The 14713-nt window shown below is 52.8% G+C and overlaps 1 protein-coding gene across 5 annotated transcripts in view; it reads right to left on the reverse strand.

The window, feature by feature from the left end:
* Positions 1-14713, reverse strand: part of AFAP1 (actin filament associated protein 1) — a 139298-nt gene that overhangs the window by 9201 nt on the left and 115384 nt on the right. For 4 of the 5 annotated variants that reach the window (XM_035005359.1, XM_035005360.1, XM_035005357.1 and 1 more), the window contains exons 14-16: positions 10590-10707; positions 4433-4547; positions 1091-1255 (exon numbers count right to left, since the gene is read on the reverse strand). In XM_035005359.1, coding sequence (XP_034861250.1) covers positions 1091-1255; positions 4433-4547; positions 10590-10707 — 398 coding nt within the window. Of the gene's footprint in view, positions 1-1090; positions 1256-4432; positions 4548-6600; positions 6856-10589; positions 10708-14713 lie in introns of all 5 variants that reach the window. The other variant, XM_035005361.1, reaches the window with a different exon arrangement.

Here is a 14713-nt window from a genome sequence, read left to right on the forward strand (position 1 = left end):
AGACGGATTCCGAGGGGTCGCCTGACTTCCGTGCGTGGCCCTGGCCTCTAATGCTCACAGCATGAGAGCTGGTCTAACCTCTCTGCATCTTCGCTATCCTGCAAACTTGAAACAGAAGAAGGAAGAAACCCTCCTTCTGTCTTGTTGGCCTGGAAGGTCCCTAACTCGGCCTTTGGTCCCCCTGCGGGTGGCTGGACACCACGTCCCGTCCCTCCTATGGGTTATCTCCCACCCTCTCAGCCTATACCTAACCTCCCACACTTCAAACTCCAAAAGCAGTTCCTGTCATAAAAGTCACTGAGGTGCAAAGTGCGGAAGGACCGGAAGCGCTGACGGACTGTTTCTGGTGCAGGTGCACCGACTCCTCCTTCCTGGTCCTCTGCACCCCTCTGAGGCCTGCCTAATCCAAGCCTGAAGAGTGGGTCTTGCCCAGGATAAGAGCCAGTCTTGAGCTGAGGTGACTACATTAAACAGGTCCATCCCCAGAACCAGGAATCACATCCCCAGCTCCTGCCGGCAAGAACAAACAAGCCTGAGCCAGAGACACCCCTCTGGTCCCGACTCGGTTCTCCGGCGGCTGCCTTCGGTCTGACTTCCCCTTTGAGAGTGTCTCTGCTAACCTGGCCTATTTCCCCACTCCCTTCCAAGAATCCAGACACTGTCCCTTCTCGGGGCTCGGAGGGCTCCTTCTGCCCTGCAGAGACCTCTTACCTGGGCTCCTGCATCTTACTGTCCCTGTGGACTGTCCTCCTGCCAACAAGCCCCCAGCTCCTTCATCAGACACATGACCTGAAACTCCTGAGCATCTCTGTGCTGACACCTGAGGCTGGGACGGCTCCCAGGACCGCCAGCTCCACGAGCAGGCGAGCAGGCTGAGGGGCAGTCCCGGCCTCCTCTTGCCTGTTCCACGGTCCCCCCGCCGTGGCACCTGCCCCGGGCTTACCCGCAGTGCTTCCAAACATAAGCAGCACCACCTGGGGAGATGCAGTCTTACTGAGGTGAGAGGCCGTGGGCAGAACGGGAGGAAATCGAGGCGCTAACCCAAGGAGGTACCCAGGCCGGCTGGAAGCGCAGCCCCCCACCCCCGTACCAGCGTTCACTTCAATGGCGGCTCTCAGGTCTCTCCTCTCTTTCCGGAGCTGGGCCAGCCTGTTCCGCAGGGTCTCCTTCCGCTTTAGCAGCTCCTCTTCTTTACTCTGCAACCGCTTGGCATCGGCTTCAACCCGGTTCTTGCCATATTTGTACTGGTCAGCATCTTAGGGGGGAAAAAAGCAGCAAAAGAAAATTAGGTTTAACCACATAACAGGCTAATTCATAAAGCCTGTTTAAAATCAGCCAGTGCAGAGAAAGAAACTCTAATCTGGTTATTTCACTAGTTCAGTAAGAAAAAGAATGGGACCAGTTTGAACAGAGTAGAAAGGTGAGTAGTTCAAATTTCCCAGTGCAGTTAAGAAAATGAGAACAGAACATGAGGACGTCCCTTTAACTCCCTGTCCTCTGAGGCAGTGGGGCTGGGATGAGCACCCTATCATCATCGAGGGTTGCCTCTTTCTCTGTTATTTTTCAGAACGCTTCGGTAACACGACCACCCCGGAGCCCGGTGCCCACGCAGTCTGGCTCTGGCCGACCCGACGGCAGCTCTGCTCTGTCCCCTGCGCCGTGGTCGGTGCCCGCCTGCAGCGAGCGCTCAGACATCCACTGAGTGAGCGAGTGAAGAACGGAGAGCTCGGGGAGTCCTCGCAGGGCGGCGTCCAGGCCTGACCGGCTGGGTCAGAGCCCCAGCTCGCCGCGTCGGCCGCGTGACCTGCAGCAAGGCCCCTTGCCTCTCTGTGCCTCAGTTCCCTCATCTGTGACGCGGTCATTCTCAGGGCTGTGACGAGGGTCAACTTAGTGTTTACGAAGCACTCGGAGACAAGCACAAGATGGGGATGCCGCCGCTGCTCATTAAATAAAAGGAATGAGTGAAGAAGAGGAAACCAGTCCTCAGGAAACCCCTCTGAGATTTGGCCAGTGTCACACCACTAATTGATGTCACCTTAAAATCCCCACCCCAAGCTCCTCTTCTCTAATTATGTTGGTCTCTTGATAATACTAAGTTAGAAGGACCCTCTCTGGAAAAAGACCTTGAAGAGATGAAGACGTCACAGGCGTGACGGAGGCCCACCGATTTCGGGCCTTCCACTGGGCAGAAGCGTGGGGTGAGGGTTCCCAGTGGAGGCGTGGGCCAGGCAGGCAGCCATGGCTCTGGGCCGGCAGCTAATCTCCTGAGCCTCAGCTTCACCCTCTATAAAGCAGAAGTGGGAAGGCCTACCTTGAGGTTTAAAGAAACGTGCTATGTGTACCTAAAACCCATCTCAGAAACCATGTGATGCCTGGGGCAGGGTGGACCCTCCCTGGCAGCTCTAATCACTGTCGGTGACAGCTGAGTCCCCAGAGCCCTGTCCACTCAGAGACCACGGCCAGCCACTTCCAGCACCCGTCCTAGATGAAGTCACCGAATCCCGCAACGCAAACCGTCACGATGGCGATGCAACCGTGTTTATGAAGGCAGGTGCAAAATCTTCTGTCCCCAGTGCACCTCCCTTCACTAAAAACAAACAGAAAATGCACACACAGAGCATGATGTTAAAAGGATCCCAGCGTGGGGATAACAAAAGGAACAATTTGAAACAAAAACACTGCTATTAGCGGCCAGGGTAAGGATATGTTCCATAGACGATGTCCAAAACCTGTTCACCTCTTTCTGATTGGAGATGCTTTCCCAATAAACCTGTATGTAATAACCTATAAATATCCACATCTTTTAGTCCCCATGCAGTCAAGCCCATCCAGTCTACAATGCAACTGGCTGAATTCAGCAAAAACACAGAATGCAATTATTTTTCTCTTTTGTCACCATTAGATGTCACCAAAGTTAATAAAGATTCCCTATAGAAGGTCTCATGAAATAAAGGAATAAATCACCTAGGAAATGAAATGAGCACAGTAACTGGGAGAGAAGCTATGGAGAAGAGATCCCGTGAGGTTCGGGTTCTGCGTAGCAGAGCTTTTGGGCACGAACTCTTTCCTTACCCCACCCGGCCCTCCCCAAACGCACGGCACTAAAACACTAAAATTTTAAGTGACTATAAATATACCCAATTGCATCAGGGAAATAAGATTTGCCAGTAAGATGAGGTCAAAGTAAGTCATCACAAAGTAAGTGATCCAACTAGCTTCCGACCTGTCTGCTTGAAATGCATGTTTGAGGACGAGGGAAGTGTAGACAAGCGCATGGACGGAATACAGGTTCCCTCGGGGCGGAGGTCCAAGGCTCGCCCGTGCGTGTGGCCAAGGTAAGGCCGGCCTCTCCCTCCCCATGTGTTCTCAAACTGAATGCCCATCACGGTACCAGCGGGCCAGTAAGTCAAGGAGGGGTGACTGACTGCAGCCAGCTGGCTGGCCTCATCTTCAATGACGCGGAGACTGGTCTACCGGCAACATGCCGCCAGATTCAGGAAGTGTAGACACGACTTCCCCAGAGATCCTATTAAACCCATCACCGGAGTCTAACTCACATCCTCCTCCCAACCCACGTAGGAGCTCCCAAACCTCATAAAGGCCTGCGGATCTGCCTTCTCCGTGAGCCCAAAGCAGCTCGATGCCAACGGCCCGCCTGCCTGCGCAGCCTGAGCGGCAAGCTGAGTGCCTCACGCGGGGTCCGAGCTGCCCGGCCGGCCAAACGACCGGGCCCCGCCACCGGGGCTGAAGCAAACACGCCTGCGTGCAGGGCTGTCACCTAACACGAACCCATCTGTGGGGCAGGAAGGGCACCAGGCGCTCACTCGGGCGGGCCGCGTCCTCACTTGCGTCTTGCTGCTTCTCTGCTCAGCCCCCTGCCGGACTCGGGGCGTGAAGCCGGGTCGCCCCTCCGGTTCCGTCACCGGCCGGCTGTGAGGCGTGGGGGTACCTCGGCCTCTCAGAGAGGATTTCTGCCCTTGCACGATGGGGCAGGGGATAACACCTGCCTGCTCACGAGGCTGGAGAAGGAACGGGAGCCTGTCCAGATCAGCTCGCAGACCACAAGGCGCGGCAGGATCGCGCGCCCCTTCTCGACCCTTACGCTGCTCTTGTGCTTGGAGGCCCGTGTGGCGCCTCGATTCCTCCAGTCCCAGAAACCACAGCAGCCACTTGTCTACACCTCCCACATGGGGAGCTGAGCTTAGAGCATTTACACGGCTCAACAGAAGTCACTAAGTCCCCAACAGATCAGGGACCCGAAGCCCCGGGCCCCCTGCACCTTTATACAATGGTCATAAAGGCTGGGTTAAAAACCGTCATCCTTCTTCAATCCGGCAAGGAGGGAGGGTGACGATGAAGAGTCCCCTCTGACGGCCTCACCTCTGCAAACCACGCCTGAAACCAGAGCCAAGAAGCTGAACGATAAACTTACTTGAAGATGTTCGCTTCACGCCGGCTGCCGAATCCACCTTTTTTTGCTGGCTGCTCAGAGTCTTCCCTTTTCCCGGAACCCCATTGGAAGCTACTGGGGGCTTTTTACCCTTCAACTGTTGAAATAAACACATAAGAAAATTAAAAACCAAACAATAATAATAAAAAAACAACACCGTCTTTTTTTCAGTAAATTGTCTCAGTCCCTGAGTCTTTCATATAACTAGCACGCACAGGAAAAATGAAGGGAGTAGGACCCCAGCCTGGTTTCCAAACACTGAGCTGCCGTGGTTTTGCTGTGCAGGTTAGGCGGGTCTAGCACTGAGGTCCAAGGTAGGTGGAACTTGGACGTCTCCAGCTGGGATGCAATAAAAGTTATATAGATTTCCATCGGGAGATCATAAATGCTCACCAAGAAATTGGCACAGGCAGTTGGGTATCCAAGAGCATTTGGCTGAGATTAGTAAAAGTCTGTGTTTCTAAAAGTGAACAGCTTTTCTTTCCAGGGGATGCTCTTTAGGGGAGCGGCATGGCTGAGCAGCTCTGCAGCTGACTGATGTCCTCACGGGACAGAGGACTACCTTCTGATTCCCTGACGGGTCAGAGGAGGGAGGCAAGGGGAGAACACAGGACCAGTACGAACGGGGTTTGAAGTAGCCACAGGTTCTTAAAACACATGCGATAGCACGTCTGCCCCTTTGCGGCGAGCCGACAAATGCCTGTATACCCTAGCTGTGCCATCCGTCGGGCTTGGTGGCAAGTGTTGACGGTTGCTGTTGCTGTGGGCCTCGCTCTGGGGAGCCAGACCTGCATTCAGATTCTGGCTCTATGAGTTGGGACATGCTGAGCCAGTCCTTAAAACTTTCTGAGCTTCCAATTGCTCATTAAAAAATAAATAAATAAATGAAGATACCGAATCCTCCCCAGAGCATTCCTAAAAAGGTCAGGTGACACGCCAGACAGGTGTGGCATACTGTAGGTGCTCAATATTTGGAAGGTGTCTCCATTAAACAACAGGTGCCCTATCAGAATGACCAAATGAGCACAGGAAAACTAAACGTACTATAACTCATCTTACAAACACGTTCCTACTTAAAATAGTAAAAATGAATAAAAACAAGCACGTAGAAACAACATATCAGATCATTCCAAACTAATCTGGGGACAATCCAAGAATGAGGTGGCGTATTTCGTTCCATGACTTCTACCTAAGAGAACCTCAATGCCAACAAAAAAGTAAGTACGTGTTCACTTAGTGAATCTTCAGAGATCTGAGCAGCTGTGGTTAAAAATCAGAAACAAACAAATCCTGTGCTGTGGTCTGATGGAGTCCATGGGTTGGGGGGAGTCCATGCGTCGGGGGGAGCTGCCGTAAGCCACCACTATGTGAAACGCTAGGACCCTACCAGGCACTCGGTGTTTCCTAAAATTACCCAAGAAACGGAGGGAAAAGAGTATAATTTAAAGTGTACCCATCTGCTTTATGTTTGCAGAGTATTCTCATGCTATGGCGCTTGGATTTGTGTGCCAAGCACACAGCATTCTTTGGTGGAAAGTGCGTGAACACACAAGATTAGCATTTACACGGAAACGTCATTGTTTGCCATAACTGTGGGGTACAGAGCAGATGGCAGTTCAACCCCAAGGTTATTTATCATTCAATCATAATCCAAAATCCTCATTACCGTCTACTCGGTTTTAGGCATTCCACTTTCAGACTCGATGCAGAAAAACCCTGTAGTACCCTGAAAATCCTGCTTAACGTGTGAAGATCGAAAGCAATTACTACCTGGAGTCCAGCATTGCTCGTGTACCTGTGACAGAAATGAACCTTCTGGAAAGTTTTATTGTCCCTGTCCTTTTTTTTTTTTTTTAAATCTTTGGCTTTAGTCAACGTAACGCACCAAATTCACTGGGGAATTTTCCAAGAATAGAAAGAGAGCCAGATTTAGGCCAAGAAATACAGTGCTTCAGCCACGAACTAGTTAGGGGAGCTTCATAAGCTCCTGGGTAGCCCAACGTTGATTGCATTTGCAAATTCTATTCTGGTTGAGGCAAAAATCCCACCGCACCCTTGATGAGTCTCGTCTGCTCCAGGAAGGTGACTACCCCCTGCGGGAGGACCGTGATTCCGACAATTCTAGAACAAGACGGAAGGAGATGCTGTACCTGAGAGCTGAGCCCGAGAGGCGCCCTCCCCAGAGAAGAGGGGTTAGTGGGAGGCAGACTGCACGAGGGAGGGTATTTGTAATGGTTACAGGACAGTTTGTCCGGAGACAGCCTAGAAGCCTTTCTGTCAGCAGGCGGGTAGCGTGCAAAGATTTTCGGAGACGGCAAGTTATCGTACAGGACCGCATGATCATAAAGCACCTCTTCTCCCAGGCCCCTGGCACAGGAAGCAGGAGGGCGGTCTTCGGGGTCCCACTGCAACACACAGCTTCGTCGTTAGTGCTCTTGGCCACAGAAAGCAGAGATTTTAGCATATTGAGACATTATTAGTACCCCCAAAACACGTGCACGTACCCCACACTGGTACCGATAAAACGCACACAAATACACACACACAACAAGTAGGTGGACAACGGTTCTACTTGGAGAGACTTCAGCAAAGGTTTCTTTTTTCCTTAAATCATTCCCAGGGAAACTGGCTTAGGAAATTTTTGCTTTGTTCCATTTTATTTTTAAGGCAGAGGGGAAAAAAAAAAAGAACTGATTTGACATTTCTTTCCTTAAAGAACCTGAGTTTGGAAGTCCTAATCCAGAGAGCAGAAGCCACATGACGTAAGAAGAGGCCTGCCAGTCCGGGGGCCCCCGAAACCCAGAGCTCTGGCTGTCCCCAGAAAGCACCTTGCTATCCGGGCAAAGCACTTTCATTTATAGTCGTGACTACGTCCTGGATGCTGTTTGAGGCGCTTCACAGTTGTTGACCCATATAATTCCCATGGAAATCTCAAGAGGCATGGGGAAACTGAGGCAGAGCGGGGCTCCTCACCCTACAGTGCGTTGCCTCCCAGCTGCAGGCTCCCCCAGGGGAGAAAGCACCTCCTGAGCCTCCCCGTCCGTCATGCAGGCACCAGGGACTTGGGTGGCATGGGTGACCAGGGGGCCACGCTCTGATGCCTGAAGAAAGTGCAGCGACCCAAACACAGTCAGTTGGAAGAAAGAAATGCAATCATCGTAGAAAAGAGGACGTTTCGGCATATAACTGATATAATGGCGTCGTCTCAGCAGGAAACCTTTTTACAAAGGACTAGAATAGCTACAGGCCACTTTGGAGCATGGACTTTAAAGCATAAATGAAAACCTAAAGTCACAACCACAGCCAGAGCCCTTTCCATTTTAAAAGTCTTTCTAAATTGCCTTGCATTTACAAAAAAAAGAGAAATATTAATTCCTATGTTATGCTTATTTTACCCTATTTTTATATCCTTCCGGCCGCGTCTCCTTCTGCCAGACTGTAATTACAGCCTTTTGTTACAAAAATAGGAATGGTCTGAAATCTCACGGGAGGAGCACTTCTGTCCCTTTGCATCCCCTTAGAGGTGTCTATTTTTGTGATATGGGGACCCTCCTACCATCTAAACACAGCGGCCCACACACACAAGCCCGGATGGGACAGCCCCATGAGGATGACCCGCACACGGCTGTCCAGGGTGATTTCCATGCTCTAGATGGACAATCCCCTCCCCCAAACCAGAGGACCAAGTCACATGGAACGCTTAGAAAACAGAGACTCCGTAGAGGTTTCTAGATTAAAAGCATGGCAGGAGATCCTTTTGGAGACTCACTTCAATCTGGTGCTGGCATCAGGGGGACCCTGGGGGTAAGGATGACTGAAGTCGATACACTGCTGAAATGTCTGGGCTCAGAAAGTAGGAACTTCGTAACACCGAGAAAGGAGGCCTTGCAAAGGAGGGACTGCCTGGAAATGGAGCTCGGTGTGCATGCGCACAGTGGGAAGACAGGCCTGAGCTTCAGGGAAGCCCTCACTAGGCCAGCGAGACACAGACTCTGTGCACAGGACCTCACATTTTCGACGCCACCATCGTGCGCGGAAACAATCGCTCACAACTGCTAAATGCAAAGCCCTTCCAGGATGGCGGGGTTTTATCTCTGAGACAGAGGACGCCGTGGGTGCGCTAAAGAAAGCTCATTCCTGGGGATGGCCTGAACCCGCGTGACCCACACCTAGGGCATGGGTGGGTGGGGGGAGTAGTGCCCGTGTGGGCCTGGGGCTTGTCCAGGCGCTCAGCCCGCCCTGCGGCTTCCGTGTTGAAGGTAAGGAAGAAGGGAGAAAACCCTTTCAGGAAAAGGGGCACGAAGGGGCCTTCGGGCAGGAAGGGCCAGAGACAGGTTTGTGTGTTGTCTGTCCAGGAGGGCTGGTGGCAGAGGCCGAGGGCCCAGAGCAGCAGAGCGCTCCGTGAGAACGAGTTTGGTGGCTGGGCCTACAACGAGGGCAACAGCTGCTCAAAAGGGACTGTGGTCGCCCAGAACCAACGGAAGCCGGGGCAGCCAGGGCCCACCCTGGACGTGGCTCAGGCCCAGGAAGACGCACAGAGACCGCTCGAGGTCCTGCTCTCACGGAGGTCACCATGCGGCCTTCCCTAAGTGGGTGGGCTCAGGGGAGGAGGGCTGGGGCTATGGTGGGCACCAGGAGCCCTTCAAACTCTGGAGACCCTGGTGGCGGTGGGGATAGGGGCCAGGAGCTCACTTTTTTCACTGGGGCAGGACTCATCCCCCACCCCAGCCCTGATCACCCCAGCCTCAGACAGGAAACCATCTGAGGGACTTGTAGCCAGGGTGGGGTTGCGCAGTGGCTCTGCTCTGACCCCTCACCCACGTCCTAGCACGGGCCCTAACGTTCATGTAAGCCTGCCAGGCCTGGTTCCCGCTCTGCTCTTGCTCCCCTCCGCCCCTACCCCCACACCTGCAGCCCTGCTGGACTGGAAGGCCATTATCCCTAGTCCAGAGCCCAGGTGCTAGGGGACGTGCAGAAAGTCGGGAAGGAGGGAGAGAGGATGGGCAGGTAGGGGTGAGGCAGGCAGGGAGGAGGGGCTGTGTGATGAGGAGAAACCCCCTTCTGCAATCCAGTAAGGAGCCTGCAGACAAATCCCGGCAGGAACCCCAGGGCAGGCCCAAGAGGGTGGAAGGAAGAACACCCATGACAAGATGTCCAGGACCCTGAGGACACATGACATACAGCGCATGGTAACTGGCTGGCTACCTCTGACCCAAACCACAGAAACCTTCTTTTCAGTCTGCTTCTATTTCTGAGCCCGGGGAGTCCTTGCTTGACCCCCGCACTTCCTTCAAGAAGTCTGTGGCCTCCCGGTTCCTGCCTCAGGCAGGTGTGGATTTTATGACCATGGAAAACAGGGAGCTGATTGGGGACATCCCTCAAAGTACTGAGAAAAGAATGGGTGAGCAAAACAGCAAGAAAAAAATCTAACATACTTTTCAAGTTTGGAAAAAACCAACAATCAACACATCCTATGCCAACCTTTGAAATAGATCTTGACAGATGCCCACTTTTTTTTTCTAATTTTATTTATTTTTTATTTTGTTTTTTGTTTTTTTGTTTTTGTTTATTTTTTTGACAGAGGCCCACTTTAAGGCCACCCAATACCAGGGGACCAATGGTAGGCTGGTTTCTCAAGAGCCCCCCACGAGCCTGCAGACTCAGTGGGCCTCACGCCTGGTGGCGGGGATGGCACGGGGCCTGGCCCGGGGAGCGAGCGGTATGGCCTTGGCCGCAGCAACACGCCCTTTGGGATGTGAGTTCTCTGAGCTCTTCTGCAAGCACTGACTGCTGGGCGATAGCCTCTGCGTGCTCTCTCTGGATGCGTCCGAGTTACAGACCCTAACGTGCTACCCTTCACTCGTATTTTGGGCCGTGCAGAGATACCTAGGTGAGGACCAGGACGCTGAACGACAGTCCGGGTCCTGGCGTCGGGTTCCCTACTTGTGCAGATGCAGATGAACAACTGGTCAAAACCAAGCGCAGGAGGGAGGGCGTGCAGGTTTCATCCTGCCCCAGAGCATGGCGAAAGCCCTGGGGCTCCCGGCCTGAAGTCGGGGGTCCCGGCTTACAGGCAGGCTCCCACCGCCCCATGTCTAACGCACCCGAGCCCGGGCCAGTGTAAGCAGGGCGCACTCACCGAGCCGTTAATGCACGGGACGTCGTCGTAATGCAGCGCCGTGCCGCTGGGGTGCGCGTAGCCGTTGGCGGTGCTCCCCAGGTACGGGTTGGCAGAGATGCCGCGCCTGTTCATGAAACTGCGGGAAAGGAAGTGCGTTAGACGCCCCCAAGCAATCCGGAGCCCTCCGGGAGTCCAGCTGGACGCTCAGGGCCCGGCCGGGGGTGACGGGGGACAAAGCAGCAGCCGGCACCCCGGCAGAAGCGGGGTGTCCGGTGAGAGTGCCGTGGACGGCGCCGAGAGCAGCTGCCCTGCAGGACTGTGGCAAGGACGGTGGTGATGTGCACTGGACACGACGCGCCGCCCGGCTGTCCTTCCGCTCCTTGTGTGTACTGCTCATCGCCACCTGACGTGTCGTCTGATTAGCTCATCCCCCAGAACGTCAGCCTCAGGAGAGCATGGCCGTGGTCACCCTTGCTCGTTCTGGACCTCAAGTGTCTGGCCAGGAGGCTCTTGGCCAATGCGTGCTGGATGCAAGGACGTGCCAGCGGCTGACTCGTGAAGTTACGTTTGTTAGAAGTGGGAGATGTAAGCGCCCAGGGAAGAGAGAACTCAGACAGCATTTCCTCTACACTAAAATAAAGTAAATAGCTAAACTGAAATAGTCTGGAAGTATATAAACTTTTTTTTTTTTTTTTAATGTAGGCTCCACACCCAGTGTGGAGCCCAACGCAGGGCTCAGACACAACCCTGAGATCAAGACCCGAGCTTCAGTCAAGAGTTGGAGGCTTGGGCGCCTGGGTGGCTCAGTTGGTTAAGCGACTGCCTTCGGCTCAGGTCATGATCCCGGAGTCCCGGGATCGAGTCCCGCATCGGGCTCCCTGCTCGGCGGGGAGTCTGCTTCTCCCTCTGACCCTCCTCCCTCTCATGCTCTCTGTCTCTCATTCTCTCTGTCTCAAATAAATAAATTAAAAAAAAAAAAAAGGAAAAAAGAAAATTAAAAAAAAAAAAAGAGTTGGAGGCTTAACCAACTGAGCCACCCAGGTACCACAACCCCCCCCAATGGTATTTTTAAAAAATTGTGTTTCTTTGCAGGATCTTACATTTCTGTGATAACTAGATGCATAAAAATGGGAGGAAACGAAACTGGTAAGGGCAGGACAGGGAATGAGGAGGTCTCGGGGCGAGGCCAGCCCCTGGTTCCCTGGAGAAGCAGAGGAACCTGCAGTCCAGGGGGCCTCTCCCCGCGGTTCTGAGTGCAGGCGTGCCCTCTGCTGGGCGAAGGCGGGCACGGCAGTCCCGCCTCACACAGGCTCTTTCATGTGTTAACAACGGACAAAAACTTCCAGGATTATTCTGTACTCACAGGACAGATAATTATGTAAGGAAAAGGGAATGTGTAGAAAAGGAACATGCGGGGCGCCTGGGTGGCTCAGTCTTTAAGCCTCTGCCTTCCGCTCATGATCCCAGGATGCTGGGATCGAACCCCGCATCGGGCTCCCTGCTCGGCAGGAAGCCTGCTTCTCCCTCTCCCACTCCCCCTGCTTGTGTTCCCTCCCTCGCTGTGTCTCTCTCTGTCAAATAAATAAAATCTTTAAAAAAAAAAAAATTAAAAAAAAAAGAAAAACATGCAAGAAGGAAAGACAGAAAAATTTAATCACGTTAAGTCTTCTGCCACAACAGAGAATTTTTTGTCTTAAAATATATATTTAAGTTTTTCTAATGTGAGCGTCTTGTTTGAGGGGTTTTGGGGCTGAGGCACCATGTGCACGCTTCCGCACCCCCCGCCGTGGGCGGTCCGTGCCCGGGCGTCTGGAGCCCCAGCAGCAGAGGCCGTCACATGCTTGCTGTGGGGCACCGTGCACGCTGCGCAGGGACGGCAGGACGGAGCAGGGCCCACTAGCGAGGGGCAGGACGGAGCTCAGAGCGGACACCAGCAGGGTGCTGCGTGTCACAGGGCGTGGGGATGAGCGAGGTCACAGACGAACGGGCGCCCCAGCTGGAAGCGACCCGGGCCTTCCGGGGAGGGACCCAGACCCCAACACAGGGGTCCCCGTGGGGCCCTGTCTGCGGACCAGGCCCCCGTCCTCTGCCTGGGTGCAGCAGAGGCTTCAACCACATATAAAAGTGGAAAGGCAGTGAGAGAGCCCAGGCCACCCGTTAAAAACGTAAGCCCCTCAGAGGAAGCACACGTACTGTGTGAAAATACAACCTAAGGTCTACCATCTTACCACGGCCGAGTGTTCGGTTCTGGGCAGTAGGTGCGTCCACGCGGCTGGGTGGCCGGCACGGCCCTCCACCCCCAGCGCTTCCCCACCCCGCGCCCCGCCCCGGGCACCTGCCCACACCTGCCTCCTGCCTCTGTGCATCGGCCACAGGAGTGCACAGACGGAACGCGTCCCCTTGTTCCTGCCTCGTTCACCCAGCACAACACCCTTGAGGTTCATGCCCATTTTAAGGGGTTCCTGTGAGAAGGCGACTCAGGTTGATGGGTCCCTTCTGGTCTGTCCGCTGCCCTCTCTCTGCCCACACTGGTCCACGGCCTTTTAGTTCCACCACTATGACTATAGCCTGCTCACGGCCGCTTGAAAACAGTTTCAGGAAAAAAAATTCAGAATGTTTCCCTTGTGTCATATAATCTATGCATCTCATTTAAAAATAGGCTAGGTCTTGGGAAAATAGATTCCAGTGTTTACCGTTATTGATATTCCTAAATACACTTCTCCCGGGAGAATTTAAATGACTATTTCTTCTTTTACTGCCTTCTTCCCAAAATACACCACTGTCTTCTCCCCCTCAGACATATCCAACACACAGACACTTCCCCCTGACGACCTTGAAAGGATTCATTAACCAGCTGCCAATTTGCATAAAAGCAAAAATTAATTTAATCTCAGGACATTTATTACACTGGCAAGCTGCCATATTTTATATTTTGAACATCATTTGCTTGTTAAAGCTCTTCTCTCAAGTCTTATACACGTTTAGCTAGAGAACTGGAAAACGAAAATGACCTTTATTGCTAACTAACATTTATAAAGATTTTAATTAGTAGCAAAAATTCCTGTGGCCAAAAAGTCCTTACGCGTGTATTTTTAATAAATAATTTTTCAATACTGCAATCTATGCTCCGTTCTCAAAACCAGGACCTTCCCACATTTGGTTTAGATTAATACTCATCTGGAAAGCGGAGGCTGAGTTTTGTTCTAGGGGAAATCCTGTTATTTGGGCTGCTCTAATGTGTGGTTGTTAGTTGGCTGATTACAGCTGAAGACACACGTGCATGAGGAGGGGCTCCACGATCTAATAAAGTTCCAAAGGAGCAGTTAAAAACCACAAACTCCTTTCTTTCATGTTGCCCTAGATGTGGAGATTTTGCAAAACCCGGTTTATGGATATTACATTTCTTAAAAAGCCGCTTGATTAAATGTACTCGTTTACTGTGTGTGCTGAATGATTAGGGGGTTCACTGCAATCCACGTGCACATGGCCGACGGGATAGGGTGTGTTTATGGAAACATAATGAATAGGAACAGAAGAGTCAGTACTTGACTATGTCACCCTGATTCGACACAAAGGACAGTCCGTAAGCAGTACAGGGAGTCTAGACTTTAGGAAACCTCTAGTGGCACTGGAGATTTTCTGGAAAGAGTCGTACAGACATTAATCTATGTCGTCAAGGCTATTCACCTGAGCTGGCCATAACATGGGGCTCGAGCCCTCCTAGGAGCCCATGTTCCTCTGCTGACCCCAGAGCACCCCAGCCAAGCACTACATGTTCCTTCTACGGCACTGCTCGAGAGACACGCGGAGATTGCTCGAACTCCCCCGCACACCATGCTCGTGTGCAAACTAGATGGTGGAGCTCATGGTAAACAGGCCAGCGTCGCTGTGGACACTGGGTCTCCCCCTCACAGAGCTGCTGGTATGTTCATCATCACAGGCGGACGAGACAACTCAATCACCTGCTTTGTTTCCAGGCGCCTGTCCTCGGCTTCAAGTGCAGACTCTGCCGATGAGGGTAGCAGAAGCAGGGGTCCAGGGATTGCAGACAGGAGACCAGAGGAAGCTCCAGATGTTGCCCCAGATCCTGCCTCCCTTAGCCTGGTCTCTACAAAGGGAGCTGAGGCCCTGAAAGGTTATAG

This window comes from Mirounga leonina, unplaced genomic scaffold, assembly GCF_011800145.1.
Source record: "Mirounga leonina isolate KUSES-001 unplaced genomic scaffold, KU_Mleo_1.0 Mir_129, whole genome shotgun sequence".
Taxonomy (NCBI): domain Eukaryota; kingdom Metazoa; phylum Chordata; class Mammalia; order Carnivora; family Phocidae; genus Mirounga; species Mirounga leonina.